The sequence below is a fragment of the Mytilinidion resinicola genome (assembly GCF_010093595.1).
Source record: "Mytilinidion resinicola strain CBS 304.34 unplaced genomic scaffold BDZ99scaffold_5, whole genome shotgun sequence".
Lineage (NCBI taxonomy): Eukaryota > Fungi > Ascomycota > Dothideomycetes > Mytilinidiales > Mytilinidiaceae > Mytilinidion > Mytilinidion resinicola.
This window is the reverse complement of record NW_022985441.1, coordinates 148596-171660: the sequence shown is the minus strand read 5'-3', so window position 1 is coordinate 171660 and position 23065 is coordinate 148596. Positions and strand designations below refer to the sequence as shown.

Below are 23065 nucleotides of genomic sequence, written 5' to 3'. Positions count from 1 at the left end.
CGACTAGCGTCGCAGCACGAGCTTGCTGGAGCATACCAAGCGAACGGACAGATTAAGAAGGCAATCAAGCTGCTAGAGCATGTGGTTCAAGTGAAACAGAGGGCCTACAGATTCAATCATCCTTCCCGACTCGTATCTGAGAGGGTCCTAGGGTCTTGGCAGGCAGCATTATAGCTATATGCTGACTAGTAATACTTGACAGTGCCGAGAGGAATTTGCTATTAGATCTCGCCACCACATACAGGGAGGGCGGCCGACCCGCACCGGCCACACTCTTGTTAGCTCAAGCTAGCTCAAGCAAACTGAGGGAATTGTTGAAAGAGGAGGATACTTATCTCGGACATTCTTTATATCGAATCCTAGCGACTCGCTTCACTAGTTCCCGCTGTAAGGCGGCCCGTGCGGCCTTCCGAACATCGTGCCGGACCCCCGATGGCGACCTCAACCCCTAACCGCATCCCATCGACACCGCCCCCGGCAGCTCCCAGAGCACGCGCGAGGAAGCCGAGCGCGAAGGTGCTAGAGACGCAGCAGGCACTAAGGACGCAGACAACAGCAGCCCAGCTTAGGCAGGCCAGAACCAGAGCCACAGCGTCGCAGCCACGTGCTGAAGAACCCTCGAGCACGCATCAATGGGCAGACGATGGGTTACCGCCCTTCCCCACCCGGGAGGAGTCCATCTCTCCCGAACAGGGAGGAAGAAGCGCCAGGAGAGATGACGTGATACAGCTCATTACAGGCCTGAAAGAGACCATAGTACAGCTGAGCAATATCATCGCGAGCCATACCAGCACCATCGAGAGCCAGACCAGCACCATCGAGAGCATTCGAGCGGACCTCGCGGCTGTTAGAGCAGAACAACAGAACCTTAAGGACCAGAACGCTGAACTGCAAGTGACCATTCAACAGCTCCGAGCGCAGCTCGATACCCCCTCAATTGAACCACAGTCAACACCAACATGGGCAGATGTTGCTGCCAGCGGCCGGCCGGCCGGACCAGGCATGGCTTTGACGCGATCGACGAACTCGGGAATAACGCGTAGGGAAGACAGTAGACAGATGGTGATCGATGTTAGCAGGGCGAGAGAAGATATAGTTGACAAAGTAGCGACCACGGAAACGGCAAGACAGACCATTCAGCAGGGGATGAACAGCGTGGAACGGCTTGCTGGAGCAACAGTCAAGGACTTCCGGGTGTGGCGAGCGAACGACAGCGCGAGTGTGATTAAGTTCTCCGTGGACAAAGACAAGGAGGCGGCATTCCGGCAGACGACGGCCGAGTGGCTGGACCCGCAGATCCCTGGAGCGAGACTGGTGGGCCCCAAGTGGTATCCAGTCAAGGCGGACTTCATCGAGGTGACGCTGGCGATGGACGCCGAGAGCGGGAAAGTAAGCAAGTCGGCGATGGAGCGCTTCGGCATAGAGAACGGAGTGGAGGTGTGCACGATGCGGTGGCTCGGAAAGCCGAGGCCCAGGGGACAGCATGCTTCAGTAGTGATTAAGGTGGCGACGAAGGAGGAGGCAGAGAAGCTGCTGCACTCGGACAGCGTGACATTCGGCGGAGGCGGGATCATCATCTCGCGGTTCGAAGAGCGACGCACGCCAGTGCAGTGCTTCAACTGCAGGAGGATCGGTCACAGAGCGAGGGACTGCAGACGACCAGTGACGTGCGACATGTGCGCACAGGAAGGACACGCGCAGTGCGAGATGGTCAACCTGCGCTGCGTGAACTGCCAAGGCCCGCACCGGGCGTCCAACCGCAAGTGCCCCGAGTACGAGAAAGAGAGAGACAGGATTGCTGCACGCCAACGTCATGAATAAGGAGCTTCGTATCCTCCAGGCGAACATGTGGAGAGGCAGGGAGTCGCAGCACGCGCTCCACAACGACCCGGCACTGGCCGACTTTCATTTCATCCTAGGCCAGGAGCCCGGGTGCTTTCTTGCAGACGGAGAGGTGGTGCTGCACGGCACAAACCCGCACTGGACGACGTTTGTACCGTTTGGCAGGCGACCAGGCCAGAACCCAGTCCGTTCGTGCATCTGGGTGTCGAGAGACGTGGCGACGACGCAGGTGCACGTGGACTCGGCAGACATCACGGCAGTGGTAGCGCACGTGGGAGGAAGGAAGCTGGTGGTGGTATCGGTATACATTCCGGACCTCAATCAATGAGGACAAAGGATGAGAGCTGGGAGGCGCTCACCAGCAGGCTGGACATAATCAAAGAGGTAGTGCAGCAAGAGCAGCTGCGCGATCCACATACGGAGGTAGTAGTCGCAGGCGACTTCAACCGACACAACCCGCTATGGGGAGGAAGCAGCGTCGGCAACGAGCCGAGGCAAGACGAGAGCGAGCCAATTATCGACTTTATGGCGGAGCTCTCGCTGCAGAGCCTCCTTCCCGCAGGAACGATTACATACGAATGCGTAAGAGGGAAATCAACGATCGACCTCATGCTGGCGACAACGGGGCTGGCAGAAGATCTGGTCAAGTGCTCCCTCTGGGAGCACGAGTACGGATCGGACCACCGGGCTATCCAGACCCGCTTCAGCGTGGACGTGGACCGGGAGGAGAGGCAGGAGCGACTGCTGCTCAAGAATGCGCCGTGGGACAAGATCAGGGCAGCGGTGAAGCAAGAGAAGGAGCAAGGGTTCCTGGTTGGGGACGTAGACGAGATGGCGGGCCGGCTGACGGCGTGGGTAAACAAGGCGCTCGAAACACATTGCGAGCGAGCTCGGCCATCACCGTACATGAAACGGTGGTGGAATGAAGATCTGACGGCGCTGAGGAAGTCGTACACGTACTGGAGGAACCGGGCGTGTGCGATGCGGCGGCAGGGGCGAGTGGATGAGGAGCTGCGGAATACGGCGATGGGGGGGAAGAGGCTCTTCCACCGGACCATCCGGCGGCACCGGAAGCAACATTGGGAGGAGTTCCTTGACAACAGCGACAATATATGGAAGGCGGCCAAGTATCTAGACACAAAGACGACAGCTTCGTTCGCCCGAGTTCCTCCGATCAAGAAGGCGGGAGCAGAAGACGAACTTGTTACAGAAAACCAGGACATCGCAGAAGAGCTACTGCGGGCATTCTTTCCGCCCCCGCCGCCGTGCGAACCAGAAGACGCGCCGAGTGGATACAGCCAGCTGCCGTGGGAGCCGATTGCGAAGGACGAGGTCAAGAATGCGGTGTTCAGGGCGAGTCCAGACAAGGCGCCGGGAAGAGACGGCCTCCCAGCGCGGGTATGGAGAGAGCTCTGGCCCGTACTAGGCGACGAAATCACGCAACTCTTTGCTCAGTCGCTCGAGACGGGAAAGGTGCCGCGCGAATGGAAAATTGCCAAGATCATACCGCTGCAGAAGCCGAGTAGGGGAGACTACACGATCGCAAACAACTACCGGCCCATCTCGCTCCTCCCGACGCTGGGCAAGGCCCTGGAGTCGCTGGTGGCCGAGAGGATCGCGTACCTGGTGGAAGAGTACGGGCTGCTGCCAAAGACGCACTTTGGAGCGAGGAAGCAGCGGTCGACGACGCATGCACTCTCGTATCTCTGCGAGGACGTGTTTAAGGCATGGAGAGGCAAGAAGACGCTGTCCCTGGTGTCGTTCGATGTCAAAGGGGCATACAACAACGTGGCGACAGGACCAGAAATTAGGAGATTACGACAAAGACAGATCCCGGAAACCATAGTACGGTGGGTGCAAGACTTCTGCACGGACCGGCGGGCATGCATCCTCGTCAACAACTACACATCCGACGTACAGACGCTCCCGCAGGCTGGTCTTCCGCAAGGGTCAGCGCTCGCCCCGATTCTGTTCCTCTTTTTCAACGCGGACCTGGTGCAGAGCGCATCTAAGAATGGCAGCTCGATGGCCTTTGTCGACGACTACTCGGCGTGGGTGATGGGCCCATCAGCGGATGGCAATACGCGCATTATCCAAAACGAGGTAGTGCCGTTGTTAGAGAAGTGGGAGCGCACCGGTGGAGCCGTATTCGACGCAAAGAAGACGTCCTTCATCCATCTCACCAGATACAAAGGCGCGGCCAGGGAAAGCACGGTGGCGCTACGATTCAAGGAGAAGGAGATCCTGCCGACAAACGAGGTCAAAATCCTAGGAGTGACGCTCGACAAGGAGTGACGCTCGACAAGGAGCTCAGGTTCAAGACGCACCTGGCGAACAAGGCCGGCAAAGCAACAAAGGCGGCGCTAGCGCTGCGCCGACTGAAAGGACTCCGACTCAAGACAGTCAAGCAGCTGGCGAAGAGCGCGGTGCTGCCGGTGGCAGACTATGCGTCGCCCGTGTGGTACCCGATCGCGACGCACGAGATGAAGCAGCTCCTCATGCAGGCGCAGAGGATCACGGCGCAAGCCGTCATCAGAGCCTTCCGCACGGTCGCGGGCGCGATTGCAGAGGTAGAAGCGGGTCTGATCCCCATGGAGCAGAGACTGCGTAATCAGACGATCGCGTTCTAAGTGTCGCTCCACAAGCTTGGCCAGTCGCATCCGCATTGGATGCTCAAACGACAACGGCTCTGCACAAAGCACCGGTCGCCGCTGATGCGGACGGCAGAGATGTGCGAGGAGGTCCGAATGGACGATGTGATGGAGGTCAAGCCGTATGCGTGCCCGCCGTGGGTAGCCAGGCCCGAGGTGGTAGTCTGCGAGGGCGAAGAACAGGCGCGAAACATCATCGAAGACTACAGGCCAGGACAGGTGGACATCTTCGTAGACGCATCGGTGCGGAACGGGCGAGCTGGGATTGGCATATACGCGACGCCGTCTGGGGCATCCATCTCAAGGACGGTGGCCAGCTGGGACCAGGCGGACGCACACCTGACGGAACTACTGGCGATCAGCGAGGCAGCCAACTGGCCATGGGGCCCGTCTTGCATGGCCATCGACCGAACAGGGTCCCCCGTACCAGCATCCAGCATACGCATCTTCTCCGACTCGCAGTCGGCGCTGCTGTCGGTGCAGAGCTGGAGGGCAAGCGCGTGCCAGGAGGTGGTAGCAGAGATCGTTAAGAAGCTCCGTATGAGCAACACCACGCTGTACTGGGTGCCCAGCCACTCAGGGATCGAAGGCAACGAAAGGGCCAACGGGCTTGCCAGGAATGCAACAAGAAGGGAGAGCGAGGAAGCGCCGCAGCGAGAAAGTCGCCCGGGGTATTTGGTAAAGCAAGCGCTGAAGAAAGCTAACGTCACAACGGGACCGCTTCTGGCCGGACGACCTGATGTAGGCAAATTCACGAGGAAGATCGACGCGGCGCTCCACCTGGGCAAGGCGGCAGCCCTGTATCAGCAACTGAACAGCGGTGAGGCTGCGATCCTTGCGCAGCTCCGGACGGGCATGACGAGTCTCAACACATATCTCTACAAGATCAAGGCAGCGGAGACAGCGGAATGCGAGTGCGGGCTGATTGAATCCATCCTGCACTTTCTCTTTTGCTGCAGGAAGTGGGAAGAGCAGAGACGGCAGCTACGGCTGCAGCACGGAGAGCGATTTGCGGACCTTTCGTACGCGCTTGGAGGCTATTCGAGCCGGACAGAAGGGGGCGAGAGCATCGACGGGCCGATAGAGCGATGGAAGCCAGACATTGCGGTGGTGCGAGCCACGATCCAGTTCGCGATAGACACAGGACGTCTACAGACCGTCAGCCAAGAGACAGCAAGCACGGAAGAAGACAACAACGAGCGACAGCGCCTACGAATTCCTACACCTACTCTATAACGAACCGTGACTTAGTTGGCAGCGAGCCGCGACCTACGAGCCTCCGCCAGCGCGCTGCCGATTAAGAGGCGCACGACGCCGGAACTGCCCTGCGGATGGGGGACCCCAGAAAACAACTTGGCTCACTATCAACTTGCAACTACATACAGCATACGGTAGCGTATTACTTTTCTTTCTTTCCTATGTTGAGCATGGCGTTAGATATACGATCAGCAGGTCTCATGGTTGGCTTCTGAACTGGAGCAGGTGGCTGATAACAGAATGTACATAGCTGGCGCATCGTAACGGCCCATACCCACAGGGTGCATGGCCATAATAGAACACACACACACACACACACACACGTTAGCTCAAGCTGTGGTAGAGAAGTACCGTGATAGATCACATGCCTAGGCCAATAGTGCCTAACTGGATATATAAGGTGGGGTACTAAGGCCCCAATTAGCCACACGCTCACAGCCACAAGCTTGGCTTGCTGGATGACATAAGTAAATTACACCACGATGCTTATGTTAGACATGTGGGGTCGTTTTGTCCTACCTGGATTGGTAATTGCTTCCGACCGGAAGTACTGACCAGGGTAGCAACCTTGCATGAATTTGCGTGCGAAAGCAGCCACAAGGCTGATAACAACTTACCAGTATAGTAGCGAGGTTCTAAGGCTCGGATAAGGCCCTTTTATGAGCATTAGGAGTGATAGGAGATTGATAAAGGTGCTGTGGCAATAGAATTTGGTTACGCTATAAAAGAAGGCTCTCCGCAAATCAGGCGCGAAGGCAACAACGCGAATGTAATTTTTAGGTAGGAGGTGTTCTAAACGTTCAGGAGTGGCTACAGTACACTATTTATATAGAATTGTGGGAAATCTCGATGTGTGCACAGAGTCTAAGCTGTTTAAAGTCAATGTACCCCTTATATTTTCCGGCACGGTGGGTTTTCCGTAATCCAGGGACGGACGTTAGTTAGTTACGTTAAGAAAACTTAATGGCTCGTGCACGCACGTGCCTTACATCACGTGGTCTCAGAGCCGATGCGGCCCAAACCGTTACCTCCATCACGCCTCCTGCCTACGCACCGCTTCTCTCCCTCACAATACAAGCCCCTTTTCCTGCTAGTTTACGCCCTAACAATAGTTAAATGTGGCTCCTGTGGTATTCGTAATGCTGGCTAATTATAGAATGAACACCGTTCTAAGGATCAAGGACTAAGAATAGAATGTTCCAAAGCTGAAAGTGCAGTTCCCGACTATTGCTTCAGCGCCCTCTCCCACTTGCATCTGCGCCAGAAAGCCTCAATTGTCGTACCCCGCCTCCAAAACCGGCGTTACTTGCAAAATGTCTCTATAAACTATGCCACAGGAACTTCTCGATCACATCATGAAATATGTCTCCCCGACCGAGGCGGCTTCTACACTTAATGAAATGGGAAACATCTTTGCGGAAAACGTGGTCCAGGATATGCTTAATGTCAAACTCGAAATATCTCATTATTTCACCACTGCCGGCGATATTCTCTCTACCATGGATTCCAGCAGATGTGTAATATTGGGGTCCCGTGCCCTCGACGTTATTGTGCCTGGATCCTGCGAGCCATGTTCGGGTTGGGATTTCTATGTGGAGTGCAACGATGCTAGTCTTAGAGCCATGATAGAGGTATTTACTAGAGAAGGGCGGGGTCATATTTAATGACCCAGCGAAAAAGCTAGCTTGTGCAATGCTGGATACCAGCCTGGACAGCGTTATTATCGGCTATGGCGACGCTGTGCGTCTTCGGGCATATCTTCGTGTCCGTAAGGAGGATGACCATCCTATATTTAACCACAATATTCTTCCCACGGACTACGACAACACGATCTACAACGATCCGCGACGTATATATTACAATCCGAAGACCAGGACCACTCAAGATATCTCTGACAGGGCTGATGCACAGCGGTACTATACCTGTATCAACTCGTTGAATAGGCATATTAGTACGAATCAAGGCACGGGAATGGTCATCATACAACAGCGGCATTCATCCATGTGGTACATTGCTTAGATCGAACACCACATGCAATCAATGCTTTCTCACCGGTACTAAGATTGTGCATCTTATGCCCGCGGTAACCCTAAGACGTGCGAATAGAATGCTCTATCCAAACAGACACGCGAACCAGTCGCGTCGGCTTCCTCTTGAACGAGGTGGCAATCGGAAGTGGGAAAAACGAGGGTTCGTGCGAGAAAGCATGGTATTATGTGAAGCTGAGTACCGATTCATAGGCAACGAGCATACCTTTATCTTCTCTCACAGCGATGCAACTGGTAAAGACCTGCCGCGCGATATTTTTCATATATCTTGGCACGACCACGGCAACAGGCACCTTCCTTTGAGCAGTTCTCAAGACACCGAGAGCCGTGAGCCTCATTTCCAGATGAGAGTACAAATAGAGAAGGGGGAGCACACAGAATTTTTCCACTCTAAGTGTGTTTTCGAGTAGGGAGATACTTTATTCTATAATTCAATATTATCAGGGGTTCGTCGATCATTGATCCGCCCAACTACTTCTACTATCCTATAGGGAATTGGACGCCTTCGATGTCTCTCAAATGTCGCCCCTCTGGATGGTCTTTGAAGCAGTTGACGTGTCGCAACATAACCCAAAGGTATTTCGATTCGTACGGGTCTTCCGTTCTCTTTGAAGTTGCTGTAGAAATTTCCGTCCGGTTTCTCATGAACAAGTCTGACGACATCCCAGATAGCATTGTAGCCATAACGACACGTGCTTTGAAGACTTCGCGTGCATACCAGGCATTGCTGCATATGTACCTCAAAGCGATTGATTGCCCATTCTTCTGCTGGGCATAGATTTCTTGAATATGAGTAGACAGGAAAATCTGGAAACCGAGCGGTACGTTGATGATACATGGTAGATGAACGAGGCGAATGCTGGACGTTAATTCTATTTATGAAGCATTCCAGTTCTTGGAACAAGGCAAACACTTCTAAATATAGTGCCTCGCTCTAAATCCTAAATTTAGCATTTGAAAAGCGCAGCCTACTAATAAATGCATCAAGCCCTTTGCGTTTAGTTGGATTCAATCAAAGCTCTTCAAATGGCTATTCCACACGCCAGGTTTCTTGAATTACCTCCAGAGCTTACTGGTATCGTTCTCTCTTACCTGGATCTTGAATCGGTTCACGCCCTCGAAGCAGTTGAATATGATCGTGAAGATGACTTAACTCCGTTGAGAAGATCTATAAAGGACCGCCAAAACCCTTTCATATTCTATCGGAAAGATTTTCCTCATGCCGAAGCGCTTTTTGCCACTATGGCGGACACTGGTAGCATTGCAGCAGGATCTAGATTCCTCGAATACTTCTCTCCCGGATCCCAGGAAGACGAATCTGATTACAATTTCTTTTGTCAGGGCGACATAGACTCGATTAGCGCCATGATGAGGATCCTAGAAGAGAATGGAGTTCAGTGGAAGCCACTAGCAGAAGGCCTATTTGAACTCATCACATTCAACGCTGGCCGAGAAGTTACTGTCTCCCGCGAAATTGCTCGCACTTTGAAAAATTCGCTCGTGCTTCTGAGTCAGCGCCTCGAAGCTATTATAGGACCGTTCAATGGGAACCTCTACCACCACCTTGGGGAGCCGGACGAGGAGCATATAAAGGCAGTTAGAGCTGCGCAGACATCGTCTAATGAGATTGCGTCGCTGTTACGCGACGCTCTAGAAGAAACAAACGATTCAAGAGACAGCATAAAGATAAAGTCTGACCGACATGGAATTCACCGATGGGAAGTGGTGACAGCATTGGAGCGACCAGAGCCATGTCCAGAAACGCTACCCGATACGAATATTATTACCGGCACGCTTCGCGTAGGAAACTCTCTTCGACTGGTTCGATTGGAAACTAACTTTGGCGGACTACAATTTGAAGGTCTCGGCACCTTTATGCATATCGCTCGGTTTTACTCCACTCATTCGCAGTGCTTTTTGACCGGCACACATGCTATACATGCCCATCGCTCAACCCTTACCCAAAACCAAGGCGAGATATGGAGGCCTACAAACTGGAGACAACAGAAAGTATACAACGAGCTCGAAAAGAAGCATCACAATCGAGGATACAATCTGGGTCGCAAGGCGCACAGCTCGCCCCTTCAGCACAGACATCTAGGAGATAGCAGATCCCTAGTAATATCTTTCCAAGATTATTACAAGCCCACACAGCCCATTGATACTATTGATCCAGCCTTAAACGAAAAGAATGCTCTTGAACATAGAGAGTACTTTTTGTATAAAGACGAGTCAATACGTACCACATTATGGTACGAGCTAAGAGGATTTATGGTTTACCATCCGAAGCCTCTCTTAGAGGATTTTATGGATCCACTTTACGATCAAGAACGACTTCTAAGGGAAATGTACCCGCTGTTTCCGTATGTGTGGAAACTATGCTCTTGGCATAGTAGTAGGTTCCTAAACATAGTTGCTCACGCTGATTTACTTCAAAGACTAGCATGGTGTGGCGTTGAGATCCACGAAAGGGTGAATTATTTCCCAGGTCCATTTATAGAAGTCTAGACGTATTATGGTAAGAGATATATATAGAAATATTAGATTCTATAAGATAAAGTCCTAAATCTATATTTTATACCACAAGCTTGTTATTTATTATGCGAGAATATATTATACTCTTCTATTATAGGCTTCTAGTTATCTCTCTATATATTCTAGGGCTATATCAACAGTTTATTATTATCTTATTACAGTATTTGATTATTCCACTACGGATAGTAGTATCCACATTTGTGAGAACGCATGCAGCAATAGTTCTTTCCTAAAGTAAGAACCTATTTCTAGAAATCTATCTTTATAGAACTCTAACCTATAAATAGTTTAAGATATATGTTACATCCTACAGCGTAGAAAAGCAATCTAGCTACTCTAACATCTTCTCCTATCTGTATCCAAACAAACACCACCTATTCCAATATCTTCTACTATCTCCGTCCGAACACACACCATCTATTCCAACATCTCCTACTATCCAACTCCTTTTGCCATCTTTCAAAATGATATTATCTACCGCCATCATTTTTGCCTTGATCGCGTCGATCTCCGCCGCCCCGGCTCCAGCTCCTATCAATAATCCCCCCCTTCTTGTTACTATTCAGCTTGCCAATGATGTGACTGGCCTCAACGTTGCCAAGCAGATTCCTGCTGACAGGAGCGCTCAAATGGTCCGCGATACCTTTGCGGATACGGCTATCGACACAAAGAATCCCTCTGGACAGTCCGAATTCTTGGTTTCAAGTGCACAGCTTACGCAATTTCCCCAGGGTGTGTCTTGCTTCATGGCAGACGGCAACGACCGTTTCGGGTTTTTGACTACAGAGAACACGTTTGTGGATTTGGATTGTGATCTGGGCAGCCTTGGTCTGCAAAACCTTGTTAATACTATCATTCGATGCAACGTTTCGATGAATTAGGCGAACAACAGATAAATCGAGCACTGAATACCATTTAATCCCTTCAACTCCTTCATAACTATTCCTCTAAGTGATTTAAGTATATAAGAGAAGAAATTAGCATAAGCCAGTGCACTTCGCGGCCATCATCGTCTAACTGTAGTGGGATTTGCGATTCCGTACAATAAATACGTAGGATATAGCGCTCTTACTTCGCGGCCATCCATGCTGCAAGCACATTTCACAGAGTAACTAGGACATATAATAATTCAATCTTTAAGCATGTAAAGCAGAATAGTATTTGATATCCTATACTACGTGGCTTCCGAACTTAATCGGAGGAGGATACATTTGATCCTAGATGAATTAGATCACGGTATATATCCACAACCGACCACATACCAGCTGTTCAAGCGTTGAAGGACGCCAATTGGGGGACTCGTAAATCTCACACTTTCTAGCATAGCGTATAACGAGTAATACTTCTGCGTTGTCCCGGGTATATAGCTTTTTAGCATTTTTGAGCACAGTCTTCTTCCGTTTTCGAAATGACTCGTATCGATTCCTCTGGATCCGGCGTTGAAGATTTAGTCCCTTTGGTCCTGTGGTATTGGCCGCTTGGTTCGCTTCGCTGTTGGTAGGTGAAGGTGCAGTAGTATCTGAGTCAGAATCTGGATAATCAACAAGACGTGCCATAATCTGTGAGAGAAACTTTTCATTGCAGTAGTGATATGGAGGGAACCTTTAAGCAGAGAGCGTACTATATAAATAGAGATCTATAAAAGGGTTGGGCGCGTAGTAAAACCCCGTGAGTATTTAAAGCGTGATGTTTGAGATATGAAACACAATCAAATCCCTACCCATCATCCTCTCAAATCTATACACGTGTTCACACATCTCATGATTGAGAAATACGGTAGATGTTTGGAGCAACAGATTCGCTAATCTGCCGAAGGAAATCTCCGCGCAACTGGTCTAGAACTTGGAGAAAAGCGGAGAACAGACCGGTTGGTATTTTTTCAATACTAAGGAGCTGTTAGTTGACGAAGTGCTCTTCTTCAAGAACGCACTTACTCATTTTGTGTTATATGATAATGCCCACCAATAGGTATAAGAGGAAAGATACCAGCGCCAAAGTTCTCCTCTATTTCAAGCCATCTCCGCCCGCATTTCAGCTTAAACTGTAAGGAGCTCTTTTTTCTTGTGTATGAGTTGGACTTCTTTGACACCAGAGGATAGCCTTCAGCAACAATTTTCTCTAAAACAATTGTTTCACACCGATCGGAATATTTTTTAACATTTTTGCGTGTGGAGGAACGAGTCGACCCGAGCTTGCCGTCGTGTTGGTCTAGTAGTTTGTTTCGATGACTTGCAAGCCGAGATAGATAGTACCGGCGCAGTATAGATTGAGAGGAAATGAGCGTGTCGCAACCATCCAAGGCTTGAATTGTGTGAGCGATGGACGTAGTGTCCCGAGGAAGAGCACGATTCTGTCTTCTCGCAGCAATGCATACGTCTTTCAGTTGATATAGAGCATCCGGGCTAGCGATAGCATAGAAGATTCGGACGAGATCAGACTGATTAGTATTTTTCGCGGGATGAGCGACTAATAATGCGGCAAGGGTTTCTTCAAGTTGATTATGATTAACACCGTGGAGACGAGGCATATGGTAGATGGTTTGCCCGCCGATTTTTGGCTTTTTGCTTCCCGCGGAATCATTTTCATTTCGTCTTTTCTGACCCGTCTTTTGAGAGCTGGTCTTCGAAATCGAGGTTAAGGGCGAAGGCGAAGTCGATGTCAACGGCGAAGTCGAAGGCGAAGGCAAAGATGAAGGCGAAATCGACGGCGAAGGTGAGACTTGCTCAGTCTGCTCTTCACCTTCCTCTCGTGCTTGCATCATCTCAGGTCTAATGAAACCTTGCGGGCAAATACCATCCTTGCGGCCGCGATATTCATTGTCGAGATGAGTATCGCTGAGAGGGACCTCGCTCTGAGTGTCCTTCGTGAGATGAGTATTGTCGAGAGCGTCCTCGCTCTAGGTGTCCTCGGTGAGATGAGCATTGCTGAAAGAGTTATCCTCAGAATGGGTTTTCTTAGCATGATTGTCGCTGAGATGAGTGTTGTCCAGCCGAAGAGCGTTGTCCTCGCTATTGGTATCCTCGGTGGGATGGGCGTCATCAAGGCTGTTCTCGACGTGGTTTGAATCTGCGCTGGCTTGGCTCTTCAATTTGAAGTATCGAGCTTTCAGGTTCTCTGTGGTTGAGGTTATCTTTTCAAAGAACTGTTCAAGATCCGCCTGGGACATCTCTTTCTCTTGAGCTCGAGCAGAGTTGGAATGCCGGCGAGAACGACGAGGTTCGCCACCAACCGCTGGAATACGCCACGCCTCCTTGATGAGATACTCCATGAAGCCTGTAGCATCTCTTATGAGCATAAACACAGAATCGTCCATGGTGGGCAGAAGGGAGGGGAGAATGAGGGTGTGCCATCAGGGAACGCAAGCGCAGAGGGCAGTTGCGGGAGCTGAGCTCTCGCAAATGGGCTTGGCAGAGCCATCTGACATGGGCACGGGCCCAGTAGCCACGCGCAGGATTACGGCACAGCAATACGCAGGAATCAACAGCTCTTGTACATCCCGCATTTCTACTGCTCCAGCTCCACTGCACCCTTGAGAGCAGCCCATGTTGTTCTCTATGATACGCTGGCACTAACTGGGATGTCCAAATTGGCTGAAGCTCGGCCTGACAGTTCAACAGACTCCATCTCCACTCTTTCCCTTACCTCACTCTATCAGCCAATACAATAAAAACATAGATTTCTTACACCTCCCGAATTTCTAAAGCGAGGTGACCTGCTAAACACAATAGGCTAGACGAGTCGGAACCTCTCCACTATGCCGAGGATCACGACTTTTTCAATTGTGCACGCATTTTAGCTCGGAACTTCTTCACGACTAGTGGCCTCCCCTTCGCATATGCAGCTTAAAAAGTATAGCAATCGCAATTCTGGACACCTCTTGGCATTTTAACAAGCAAGCAAGCAACGAACAAGCAATCTGTCTGAAAAAGGCCCATAAGCAACTCAACTCAACTCGAGCCTCACTTTCAGCCAATCAATCAAGCCAGAGGGCTGTAAATTAAGTTGCTTTCTCGCCAGTGACTCTGTCCTCTATAGAACCGCAATAGAATAGCTTATAAAAGCGATAAGCCATCGCCTTCAACTCTCGCATGTAGGCACCCAAGGGCCTTCTGTAGCTGTTCTAAATTCATTCTAGGATATTTTCTCTTAAGAATATCGTGACAATCCTAATCCAGTTAGTAAATGTTGCATTCTTACTATACCGACGAACATACCTGCGCATTCTGTCGAAACTCTGCCACATTTTTCTCCCCGCCGAACTCCTCGAGCCTCCCTTGAGCTCCTGCATCCCTCACGAGGCGTAGCACAACCAGGAGATACGTGAAAGCCGTTTTTGTTACCTTCTCATTTGTAGAGTTTGGATATGCTAATTGCAGGGCCAATATCTTTGCCCACCGTGCAATAGCGAAGCAGCGAAGAATGTGCCCTCCGATGCCCATAGTCTGCCTACCATCACCAGAAAGGCGGAAGACAGAGTGGACAAAGCCAGCCGGAAACCATACTGTCATTCCAGCGCGAAGCACAGCAAAGCACCAAGTTCCCCCTCGATAACTGGACGGATCTTTCGCCCAGGACTCTAGTTGTTCGTCGGTTGGGCGATCTAACCATCCGATTCCAATCTCCCCTTCATTGCAATTAATAAAAGTCTCGGTGGCGTAGGCGTCCATGTGAGGACCCGTGTAGGCTCCAGGTTCCGCAAGGAGGATCCACCCTTCCACTTCTCGAAACTCGTTCTTTTGCTTAGATTTGGTGATGATCCGGCCTGCCCATCCCGGATTCAGAACGGCTGTTTTGATCCTATTAAGCAGGTCGCAGTTATCATTCTGAAGAAACTTTGGGCAGATGCCGTAAGTGTTTGGAAGTGGGTTTTTTAAATCCAGGACGTTCCAGCCGTCGTTATGGTCTTTATTTCCCTTGAAGCGAGACTGGACCTCCCCTATAGTCTTACGACTATAACTAACGCCGGTTCTGGAAAGCGAAGCAATATTAACATCTACTACATCATCCACGGAGTATTTGGCAAGGAGCTGAGAGATTGGCCGCGACCGTGCGGACCAGGAGAAGTCTTGTTGTCCCAGCCCGAAGATTGGGACTTTTATAGCGGGGTGAGATCTTAGAACCTCGCTTGCCCGAATCGTCGTTAGGAATAGAGCCTGGGCCTGATCAATTGAGACTCTGGGGTCCAGATTTGTAGTTGGGGCGACAGCGATATTGAGGATTCCTTGAACAGTGGAGGCTGTGAACAGACCCCACGTATCACGAGAGCTATTAAGCAATTGTCGAAGCTGTTGCAAAGCCTGGTCTCGAAAGTGGTAGTCTTGTACTTTGTCGTGCGTGATATTCTTCCGTACAGCGGTCTTGCGAATTGCATTCGGCAAGATGTAACGAAATATATCCACTTTTTTATTTTGGTGAACACGCTCCTGGGCAGTCTTTCGGTAGGCACGCTGCTGGGCGGTCTTTCGTTCTCGTTTTTCGGCTTCGCTTCGTTTAGCAGGAGGCATAATTCAAACCTGATGAGGAGTGGTGTGGAAAGTTGCTTCATGTGGAAATTTTCAACCCAGCGCTCAGCGCTTACTAATACTCGAGGCACGGACGTGGAAAATTGCCACATGAAGTAATATTCCACAACGTTCACCTTGAGTCTCCACGCCCTCAGTTGTCGCGTCCCTCAACGGCTACCAATTCCGCTGCCGATATCCTTAGTCTGCATTCGCCTACTTTCCACTTTATTCTCTTCAAACATAAATGCACCTGCGTAGCGGTCGTCCTTAGTGCATCACCCAGGCAATTCGGCGTATCAAGTCGCAATGTCAAGGGCTCTGATGAGTTGCGGCATCCATTCTTTTAAACCTCTCCTTTGTTACACAAGACTAGGCCAGAATCCACGGGGTCCGATTCCTCTCCTCATCGCCAACGAGCGAGCACCCAGCCGCCCCTTGATTCCCTAGCCGGCCAGACACGAACGACCTCCAGAGCGATGCTCCCAAGACCGCATTACCGATACCCGTGCCGCCATAGAGCCACCCACAATGTCTTTCCAATTGCCCCCATAATGACGGCAGTCAGGACGACGTGCGCCACCGTAGAAGCCCGCAGCGACAGTACTAGCAACAGCGAGAGCAAGAAAAGCGTGACAGCTATAAGAAAGAGGTATAGCGGAGCTAGATCTAAAACTACGCCTAGAGCAAAGCTGGAAACCTCTTCCTGCACGGTTTCGCGAAGGAGTGCTTTAATCCTGGTAACTGCTTCACTAAATCAGGGCTGAGCCAGCCCTATTTGCTTGGCTACCATTTGCAGATGAAAACTTTGACGATGCCGCATTTACTAATTTCGACTTAGGACATGGGGGCTCAACAAACCCCCCGGAGTCGCTTTGCACGGATCCACGCCGCAGCGGGGATGTGGTATCTTTCGGCCCTCCCGAATTGGCAGTTTGCGCAGCCTGAGCGGTGCCAGCCAAGTCAAAACCCGGAGGACTGGCTGTCTGATGGGCAGAACTAGCTGGAGGCGAGTGGTCCACGATGTCCTCCTCATCGGCCTCTGAGCCAGAATCCGAATTAAGGGCTTGTTCACCGACCAGCCGGGCTAATTCCGGCTGGTTTGGGTCCATGAAACTCGCCAAGACTGTGTCTCCTTGGCTCGGTTTCGTCTTACGTCCATTGGACGATGTTGTGTGATTTTGCTGCGGGATGAACGGCGGCGGCGAGGGTGAGGGAGTAGCCCTGGGACGTACGGGTTTGAGGCCAGGGGAACGTGGAAAAGCGTCGTCAGAATTGTAATCGGACATTTGCTGGCGTGCTGGAAGGCGAGCCTAGCCTCTGGGTGTGAGAAGAGGAGTGCCAAGTTAATGTCGCAAAGTTGTAAAGTCGCACAGTAGATAAAACGAATGCGAATTCGGCGCAGCGTTAGATGGCGTTAGATGGATTACCTAGCCTGCATTAGAATTGCGCTTAGCAGAAGGACAGCGAGGGCAGGCCTAGAGGCTCTAAGTGATAAAAAATGAAACAGGAAACATGAAATAAAACGAACAGCAACCAAAAGCGTGACAGGGAGAAGAAAGAGGTATGGCACGAGAGAATGCGCTAGCGGGGTGGGCAAGGGAGGTAGCATACTTGCAACAGTTTAGAGCTTCAGCCTCAGCCTTGTAGCGCGGGAGCGGCGATGGCAAGGGCAGTTAACGTCGTCGGATGTCCTGTTTCGATGGCCCACGTCCGTCTGATGGCAAGGAGGTTGAGAATGGAAGGATATGTAGAAAGACAACTGAGAGAAGTGCCGTGCAGAACGCTACGTCTGGGTCAGCAAACAGTCTGGGTCAGCAAACAGGGACTGCCAAGGAGGAAGGGTGGCTTCGGCTCCCCCAAAGCGCTCACCAATCCGATTCGACCGCTGAAGGTGCATACTTGCTTTAATCCTGGACGGGGCGTAGCGACGGAAACATACCAGGTCATAGCCGGAGTTAGCATAGCCTGACTGCGCGGGAAAGCAGACTTGCAGAAGGCAACGTTTATAGTGGTGCCATGAGAGCTGCATGGCAAGATGGCCAGTCGGGGAAGGGCGGAGGGGTCAAGGGTTAAGGTCAGTGCAGTATGCAACTCAAATTCGGTAGAGCGCTTCGAGGCACCGTTTGGGGACCCCTGTACGTTCCACTAACGCATCAAGCGGCGACATCTGTAGCCTCAAGACATTAGCAGCGAGAAGAGTACGAACCATGTCACGATGACTCGGCAAATTCTCCATTATAACGTTCCCATTGTCCCTCACCACCGCTGGCTGCTCGGCTTCTTCTGGCAATGGCAGTAATACGTCGAGAATTGCCTCTTTCTCGCCACTTTCCGTCGTGCTGCGACGCATCCGAATGCTATGACCCTCTATTCTTACGACATGGTAGCTCGGAATTAAGGGTAAATCCCAAGTCCAATTTGGAATTCATTCGGTCCTATCTTGACGTTAAAATACGTGAACTGAAAATTCCCATAATCTCTGAGAGCAGGCATACTGTTTGGAGTTGCAGACACTCCAACCATTTCACCTGGCTCGTCCGCGAGGCGCTTCACCTCCTTGAGAATAATCTTGCCACATCCTTGCCTTTGGTATAAGCTATGGACCGCGAATGTTTGAAGCTTGAGCCTACAGTTACGGAATCTCCTAGTCCCTTTAGTAGGTATTCACGACTTTCGGGCTGATCTCTTACTCTTCCTTCAGCATCTCTATTTAGTTGATATATGATGTCTCTGTATTCAAATCTTTGTCTCTCGATTCGTGTGGCTAAGCCAGCCTTCGGTAGTGGAGAAGGCTTAACTTTTATTTCTAGAAATCACAAGTATTCCCAAAAAGAATGCTCACAACTCTCCAATAGCAGTGTTCGCTTTTTTTGACTTCGCCCCATGCTGCAATAGCTTTCCTGCACGCAGGAAGCTCACGAGGGATTGCTACGCAATGGAGATTCGGGAGCTAACGCACAAGGACGTATATCGGGCAGCTGTTATTGCTGTATCAGCGTTCAAATCATCGCCTTCGTTTCAGATCCACAGACTTCAAAAACTTTTCAATCAACCTGCGGTTCACCCTCAAAATTTGATGTAGGTGAGGTGAGGTCTTGTAAAGCAACGTCAGGCTTGTTGCGTACATCGTACTCCTGTGTCTAGTCGTCGGCGTTGCTAAGTGCTTGCACACCGATCCGACGGTTCGGCGGGCCGCAAAGTGGTTTAGGGTGGCGAGAATGCTCATCGGCGGAGCGGTGGGGGCGTAAAGGCTTCGCCTGCTCAAATGCTCTCCATTAGGTCTGGAGCCGTTCAGCCTCGGACGAGTTAAATGGTCGTGCGAGTTGCCAAGCTCGAAAGACTTCTTCCGTCTAGTTTATGGCCGAGACTGCAGCGGCGATTCGCATGTGTTCAGCAAGCCTTTATCCGACCGACGATCCATCTACCCTGCGCTCCTTGTTCAACCACAGCTCTTTGTCGTTTGTCTGGATGGACGGAATGGGTATGTCGGGAGACATTGGGTTGAAAGGAATTGGCCGGTCGGTCTGCGGACCGTAACGATGGGAAAGGGGAGGCTTATCAGCTTTACAGGATCAGGTTCAACAAGGATGTGTAGTGATTAGAAGCGAGAGAAGGGAGAGGTTGGCCTTCGAGGCGGTTTTAGTGCAGATCGAGGGCTGGGTGACGAGGCGTGCGGTTGTAGGAAGATCGTGCGAGGTGAAAAGGCACAGCGGGTTCTGACAAAGCGCAGACGTTGTGGTAACTAACGGAGCTCAATCGTGTACTGCAGCAGATCGAGGAAGCGAGAAAAAATTTGTACCATTTGCAGCGCAGCAGAGTAGGCAAAACAAAGCAAGCAGGTTAAGAGAGTGTACAAGAGTAGGTAAGTAGGCAATCTCTGAGTAGAAGAAGTGAGGAGGTGCTAAGCTTCTCGCTTAGCTTCGCTACCTCGAAACCACCCCAGTGTACAGTACATGCCATATCAAGTCTCATCCATCATCGCCGATTCCACTTTCCTCGCAGCTAAAAGTGAGCTAGCGTTTTCCGAGGAATATTGAGAATGGAGACTTGCATGTCACCTCTAACTCCTCAAACTCGAATCCCAAATCCTTGAATATCTTTTTGCTGTTCTTGGTAGCAGATACGCAAGCTTTGCTCTTGTTTATATCCGCTGCTTCTGTGCATGCAGAGGCAAGTGCTTTTCCATGACCGCGATCAAAATAGCTAGGTTGCACAACCAAAACTTCGACCTTTGTACTACATCCCTCAAATATCCTATGCGTGTTAGTAACCGTGTATTCCCTTGCAAGGTGCTTTATACTTTTCTTTTTCGGCCCTAGTTTGCTTGGTATAGGATGCTTCCGCAAGTAGGTTCTTGTCCCGAGCTTGACTTTTAGTGTTGTCCTTGATTATCTCCAAGAATTCTGCCGTAACCATCAGGATCAGAGTTTCTAACTAATAGAAGCAACATACCTCGCTCCTTCTTTTCTATATTCCGGTGCTCAAGACCGCTGCAGATGGCGACACCAGCGATAACCTTATCGCCAGTCGCTAGACACAAGAAGTCTTTTGGAAAGGCCTCAGGAATATGTTTCTCCTCCTCGGGAGCATAGGAATCTTCTGAAACGTAAATCCAAGTGGTAGGGTTAAGGAAGTGGCCCACTATCTGGAGGAGGTAGTCATAGTAGGTATCTCCAGGGTGATCTGAATATTTCGGCCGCAGATACTGGTTGACTGGTGAGAAAGAGAAACCAGTCATAAGGACAAAAGCGAGTCTGTTAAGGTCTCTAGGAGTCGCAAGACGAACAAGGTGCTCCCTTCCAACCCTACTTTCCTTTTTCTGATAAACGCCAAGCCTCTGTATCCCGAGAGTATCTGTTGCGCGCTTTACAATGCATATTGCTTCGGCTAGAAACGCAATCATGGCTTCCTTTTTCACAGGTCCTCGCTTTTTAACGAGCCTGTCTTCAAGAAATTTTGCCTGCCTTTTCGCTGCGTTTACTACATTTCCTAGTAGTTGGATTGGATTCGAGAAGTCATCATTGTTATTCCATATTTCGGTGAAAGTTCGCTTCAGAAGCAATAGAATCTTCTTTGCAGCGTCGGCTGGAGAGTGTTCTAAGTTCCGTTCACCGATATCACAAATCATATCAAGTCGGTACTTGATAAGACTAGTATAAGGCGTGGTATTGAACATTGGCTGGCATGTTCCAAGGTAGGTTTCATCGACTTCAAAGGATGAACGAGGCCGAAACGGGGCTATTGCCGTGAATATTTTATCGGCACCGAAAAACGGCATTCTCTTGTGTGGAACGTGGTAGCCTTGGAGCACGAATGCTGTTCCCTAGCAAAAGATGTAAGTGAGGCTTGAGTACACTCGAAGAGACTCACCATTGCTAAGAGTTCTATTATCCTTGTATTGCCATGATATCTTCTCAGAACCATTTCCCCCCCTTTTACTCCCTCTGTGTCACTCAGCATGATCCCACAGGTATATGGGTAGCTGTCCTTATGCCATCCAGCCGGGTTATGTCCTTCAGATGGCTTATCAACCCTCATCTGAGACTCCTCGTACATTGCAGGTACAATGTCGATTCCAGCGAAGCGGGAGAAGCGTGAGCTTAATTGTGTCCATAGTTTCCTATGCCTGGTTAGAAAGAAGTCGTCTAAAAACCGTCGCAGTGTTACCTAGGAATCATTCCTTCGCTATCTGTTATCTCTCTCAACTTTGGGCTGCCCACCGAGTCAACTAAAGAGAAAGCAACGTATGCAGCACGCGATGTGCCCATGATAGGAGTATATCCAAGCTCCTCCATAGTCACTATGTGTATAGCATCACCTTCCACGAGATAATCTTTCAATTGGATTGTCTCGGGGGGAGGTGCTTGTGGTGACCCGACTCCTGACTTTGAAGCACCTATCTTAGCCTGCCATCATACCCAAAGTCATCATTTTTGCTTACCATTGTCTCTTGCGAATACTGTGCGCACTTCCGAGAGTTGGTGACGGGCGAGGTGACGGGGCTAGTCGCTAGCTAAAATTCAAATGGCGCTCACGTACGCTTCACGGAGTGGTGTTGGAGGGAATTGACGTCGCAGTTGTGGGGTACCTTGATGCTTCTGAAATAGAGTAGTGAGGACAAGCAGGGTAGCGACGATGTGGGGATCTCGAGTACTCATACCAGATTATAAACGAATAGTAGTTCATGGCACTCCGCTGCTTATGGCGTAAAAAGAAAACCAAGTAGGCGTGTTAGGTTGAGTAATCGGGTCGGACCCCGATGATCGCACTAATGGTAGAGTAATGTGGCCGCGTAAATTTATTATATAGTTTATCTTGACCAATCCGTCTCATACTCGCAAACAGATAATGTTTTATGCATCAGAGGTGTGCTTCCTCCCGCCACCTACAGCCGATGTATCCTCAGGTACCTAGCGTTTAGAGTATTCCACATTTAGGGTGGCGCTCAGATCCACCATCATCCTGACCCTCGTAACTCTCATGATTGTCAGGCTGCTGTTTTTGCAACCTCAGCTGCCGGACGACGTCGTAGAAGGCCTTGTCGACATTAACGCCTGTCTTCACAGACGTCTCGACAAAACCGCATCCTAATTCGTGTGCAAGTGCGCTGCCTTCCTGCGTAGATATTTCTCGCTCAAGCACCCTGTCACATTTATTGGCCACCAGCATGACCGGCGCACTTAGCGGTGAACCGGAGATCGTGGATTCCTTGACCATTTGAATCTGGCAGTGGAAATCTCGAATGCGGGTAAAGGAGGACCTTGACGAGATACTATAAACCAGCAGAAATCCTTCTCCGCCACGTATCCACTGGTCTTGCAACGCAAAGTATTCTTCCTGGCCTGCAGTATCGAGTATGTCCAGCAGGCATACCTGTTCGTCGATTTGTGCGTGCTTAAGATATAAGTCCTTGATAGTAGGGTCGTAGGTTTCAACAAAATGGCTGAAGCGAAGCTGGAGCTAAAGTTAGACAGTGACATCTGAAAGGTAAGAGGACTCACTCGGAGCGTTAAAGCTGTCTTTCCGACGCCACCGTCCCCGAGCACCACCAGCTTGTGCCTTTTCTCCGTCATAATTCGTCAGCAGACTGCTAACTATGGGCAAGGAGTGAAAGCGGTGGGAGTGGTTGATGGGGAGCCACAAGGCAGTAACAAGATCCATATATCACTGAAAGCATTAGCTCGCTGTGCCGCACCTTGCTCCAAGGTATCTGTATTAGTAGGATGGC

The 23065-nt window shown here is 50.5% G+C and overlaps 10 protein-coding genes across 10 annotated transcripts in view; 3 read left to right on the top strand and 7 right to left on the bottom strand.

The window, feature by feature from the left end:
• The window catches only part of BDZ99DRAFT_243213 (TPR repeat protein), a 4038-nt gene extending 3784 nt beyond the window's left edge, over nt 1–254 (top strand). The window contains exon 3 of the mRNA XM_033713614.1: nt 41–254. Coding sequence (XP_033579778.1) covers nt 41–76 — 36 coding nt within the window. The 3' untranslated portion in view covers nt 77–254. The remainder of the gene's footprint in view (nt 1–40) is intronic.
• An 8570-nt stretch (nt 255–8824) lies between these two features.
• On the top strand, nt 8825–10306 carry BDZ99DRAFT_517123 (uncharacterized protein; the record flags this gene model as incomplete). The annotated part of the gene is made up of 2 exons (XM_033725141.1): nt 8825–10161; nt 10237–10306. 2 exons carry the CDS (start codon nt 8825–8827, stop codon nt 10304–10306), a joined length of 1407 nt encoding a protein of 468 aa, XP_033579777.1.
• Nucleotides 10307–10797: 491 nt separating this feature from the next.
• BDZ99DRAFT_517122 (uncharacterized protein) lies at nt 10798–11214 on the top strand (the record flags this gene model as incomplete). Its single annotated transcript, XM_033725140.1, has 1 exon — nt 10798–11214. The coding sequence occupies one exon, from the start codon at nt 10798–10800 to the stop codon at nt 11212–11214; it is 417 nt and encodes a 138-aa protein (XP_033579776.1).
• A 286-nt stretch (nt 11215–11500) lies between these two features.
• Nucleotides 11501–12053, bottom strand: BDZ99DRAFT_243196 (uncharacterized protein). The gene has a single exon (XM_033713613.1). It carries the CDS (start codon nt 11887–11889, stop codon nt 11560–11562), a length of 330 nt encoding a protein of 109 aa, XP_033579775.1. The 5' UTR covers nt 11890–12053; the 3' UTR covers nt 11501–11559.
• On the bottom strand, nt 12054–13286 carry BDZ99DRAFT_243195 (uncharacterized protein). The gene is made up of 2 exons (XM_033713612.1): nt 12264–13286; nt 12054–12218 (listed from the first exon to the last, which is right to left on the bottom strand). The coding sequence occupies exon 1, from the start codon at nt 13092–13094 to the stop codon at nt 12264–12266; it is 831 nt and encodes a 276-aa protein (XP_033579774.1). The 5' UTR covers nt 13095–13286; the 3' UTR covers nt 12054–12218.
• Nucleotides 13230–13646, bottom strand: BDZ99DRAFT_517121 (uncharacterized protein; the record flags this gene model as incomplete). The annotated part of the gene is made up of 1 exon (XM_033725139.1): nt 13230–13646. One exon carries the CDS (start codon nt 13644–13646, stop codon nt 13230–13232), a length of 417 nt encoding a protein of 138 aa, XP_033579773.1.
• A 335-nt stretch (nt 13647–13981) lies between these two features.
• On the bottom strand, nt 13982–15837 carry BDZ99DRAFT_568134 (uncharacterized protein; the record flags this gene model as incomplete). The annotated part of the gene is made up of 2 exons (XM_033727755.1): nt 13982–14499; nt 14548–15837. 2 exons carry the CDS (start codon nt 15835–15837, stop codon nt 14386–14388), a joined length of 1404 nt encoding a protein of 467 aa, XP_033579772.1. The 3' UTR covers nt 13982–14385.
• A 433-nt stretch (nt 15838–16270) lies between these two features.
• On the bottom strand, nt 16271–17471 carry BDZ99DRAFT_243165 (uncharacterized protein). The gene is made up of 2 exons (XM_033713611.1): nt 17449–17471; nt 16271–17264 (listed from the first exon to the last, which is right to left on the bottom strand). Exon 2 carries the CDS (start codon nt 17121–17123, stop codon nt 16587–16589), a length of 537 nt encoding a protein of 178 aa, XP_033579771.1. The 5' UTR covers nt 17124–17264; nt 17449–17471; the 3' UTR covers nt 16271–16586.
• A 2223-nt stretch (nt 17472–19694) lies between these two features.
• BDZ99DRAFT_568132 (uncharacterized protein) lies at nt 19695–21632 on the bottom strand (the record flags this gene model as incomplete). The annotated part of the gene is made up of 5 exons (XM_033727754.1): nt 19695–20091; nt 20138–20240; nt 20290–21160; nt 21277–21457; nt 21505–21632. 5 exons carry the CDS (start codon nt 21630–21632, stop codon nt 19851–19853), a joined length of 1524 nt encoding a protein of 507 aa, XP_033579770.1. The 3' UTR covers nt 19695–19850.
• Nucleotides 21633–22254: 622 nt separating this feature from the next.
• On the bottom strand, nt 22255–22910 carry BDZ99DRAFT_381793 (uncharacterized protein; the record flags this gene model as incomplete). The annotated part of the gene is made up of 2 exons (XM_033715257.1): nt 22255–22791; nt 22839–22910. The coding sequence occupies 2 exons, from the start codon at nt 22908–22910 to the stop codon at nt 22255–22257; spliced, it is 609 nt and encodes a 202-aa protein (XP_033579769.1).
• Between the last annotated feature and the right edge of the window lie 155 nt (nt 22911–23065).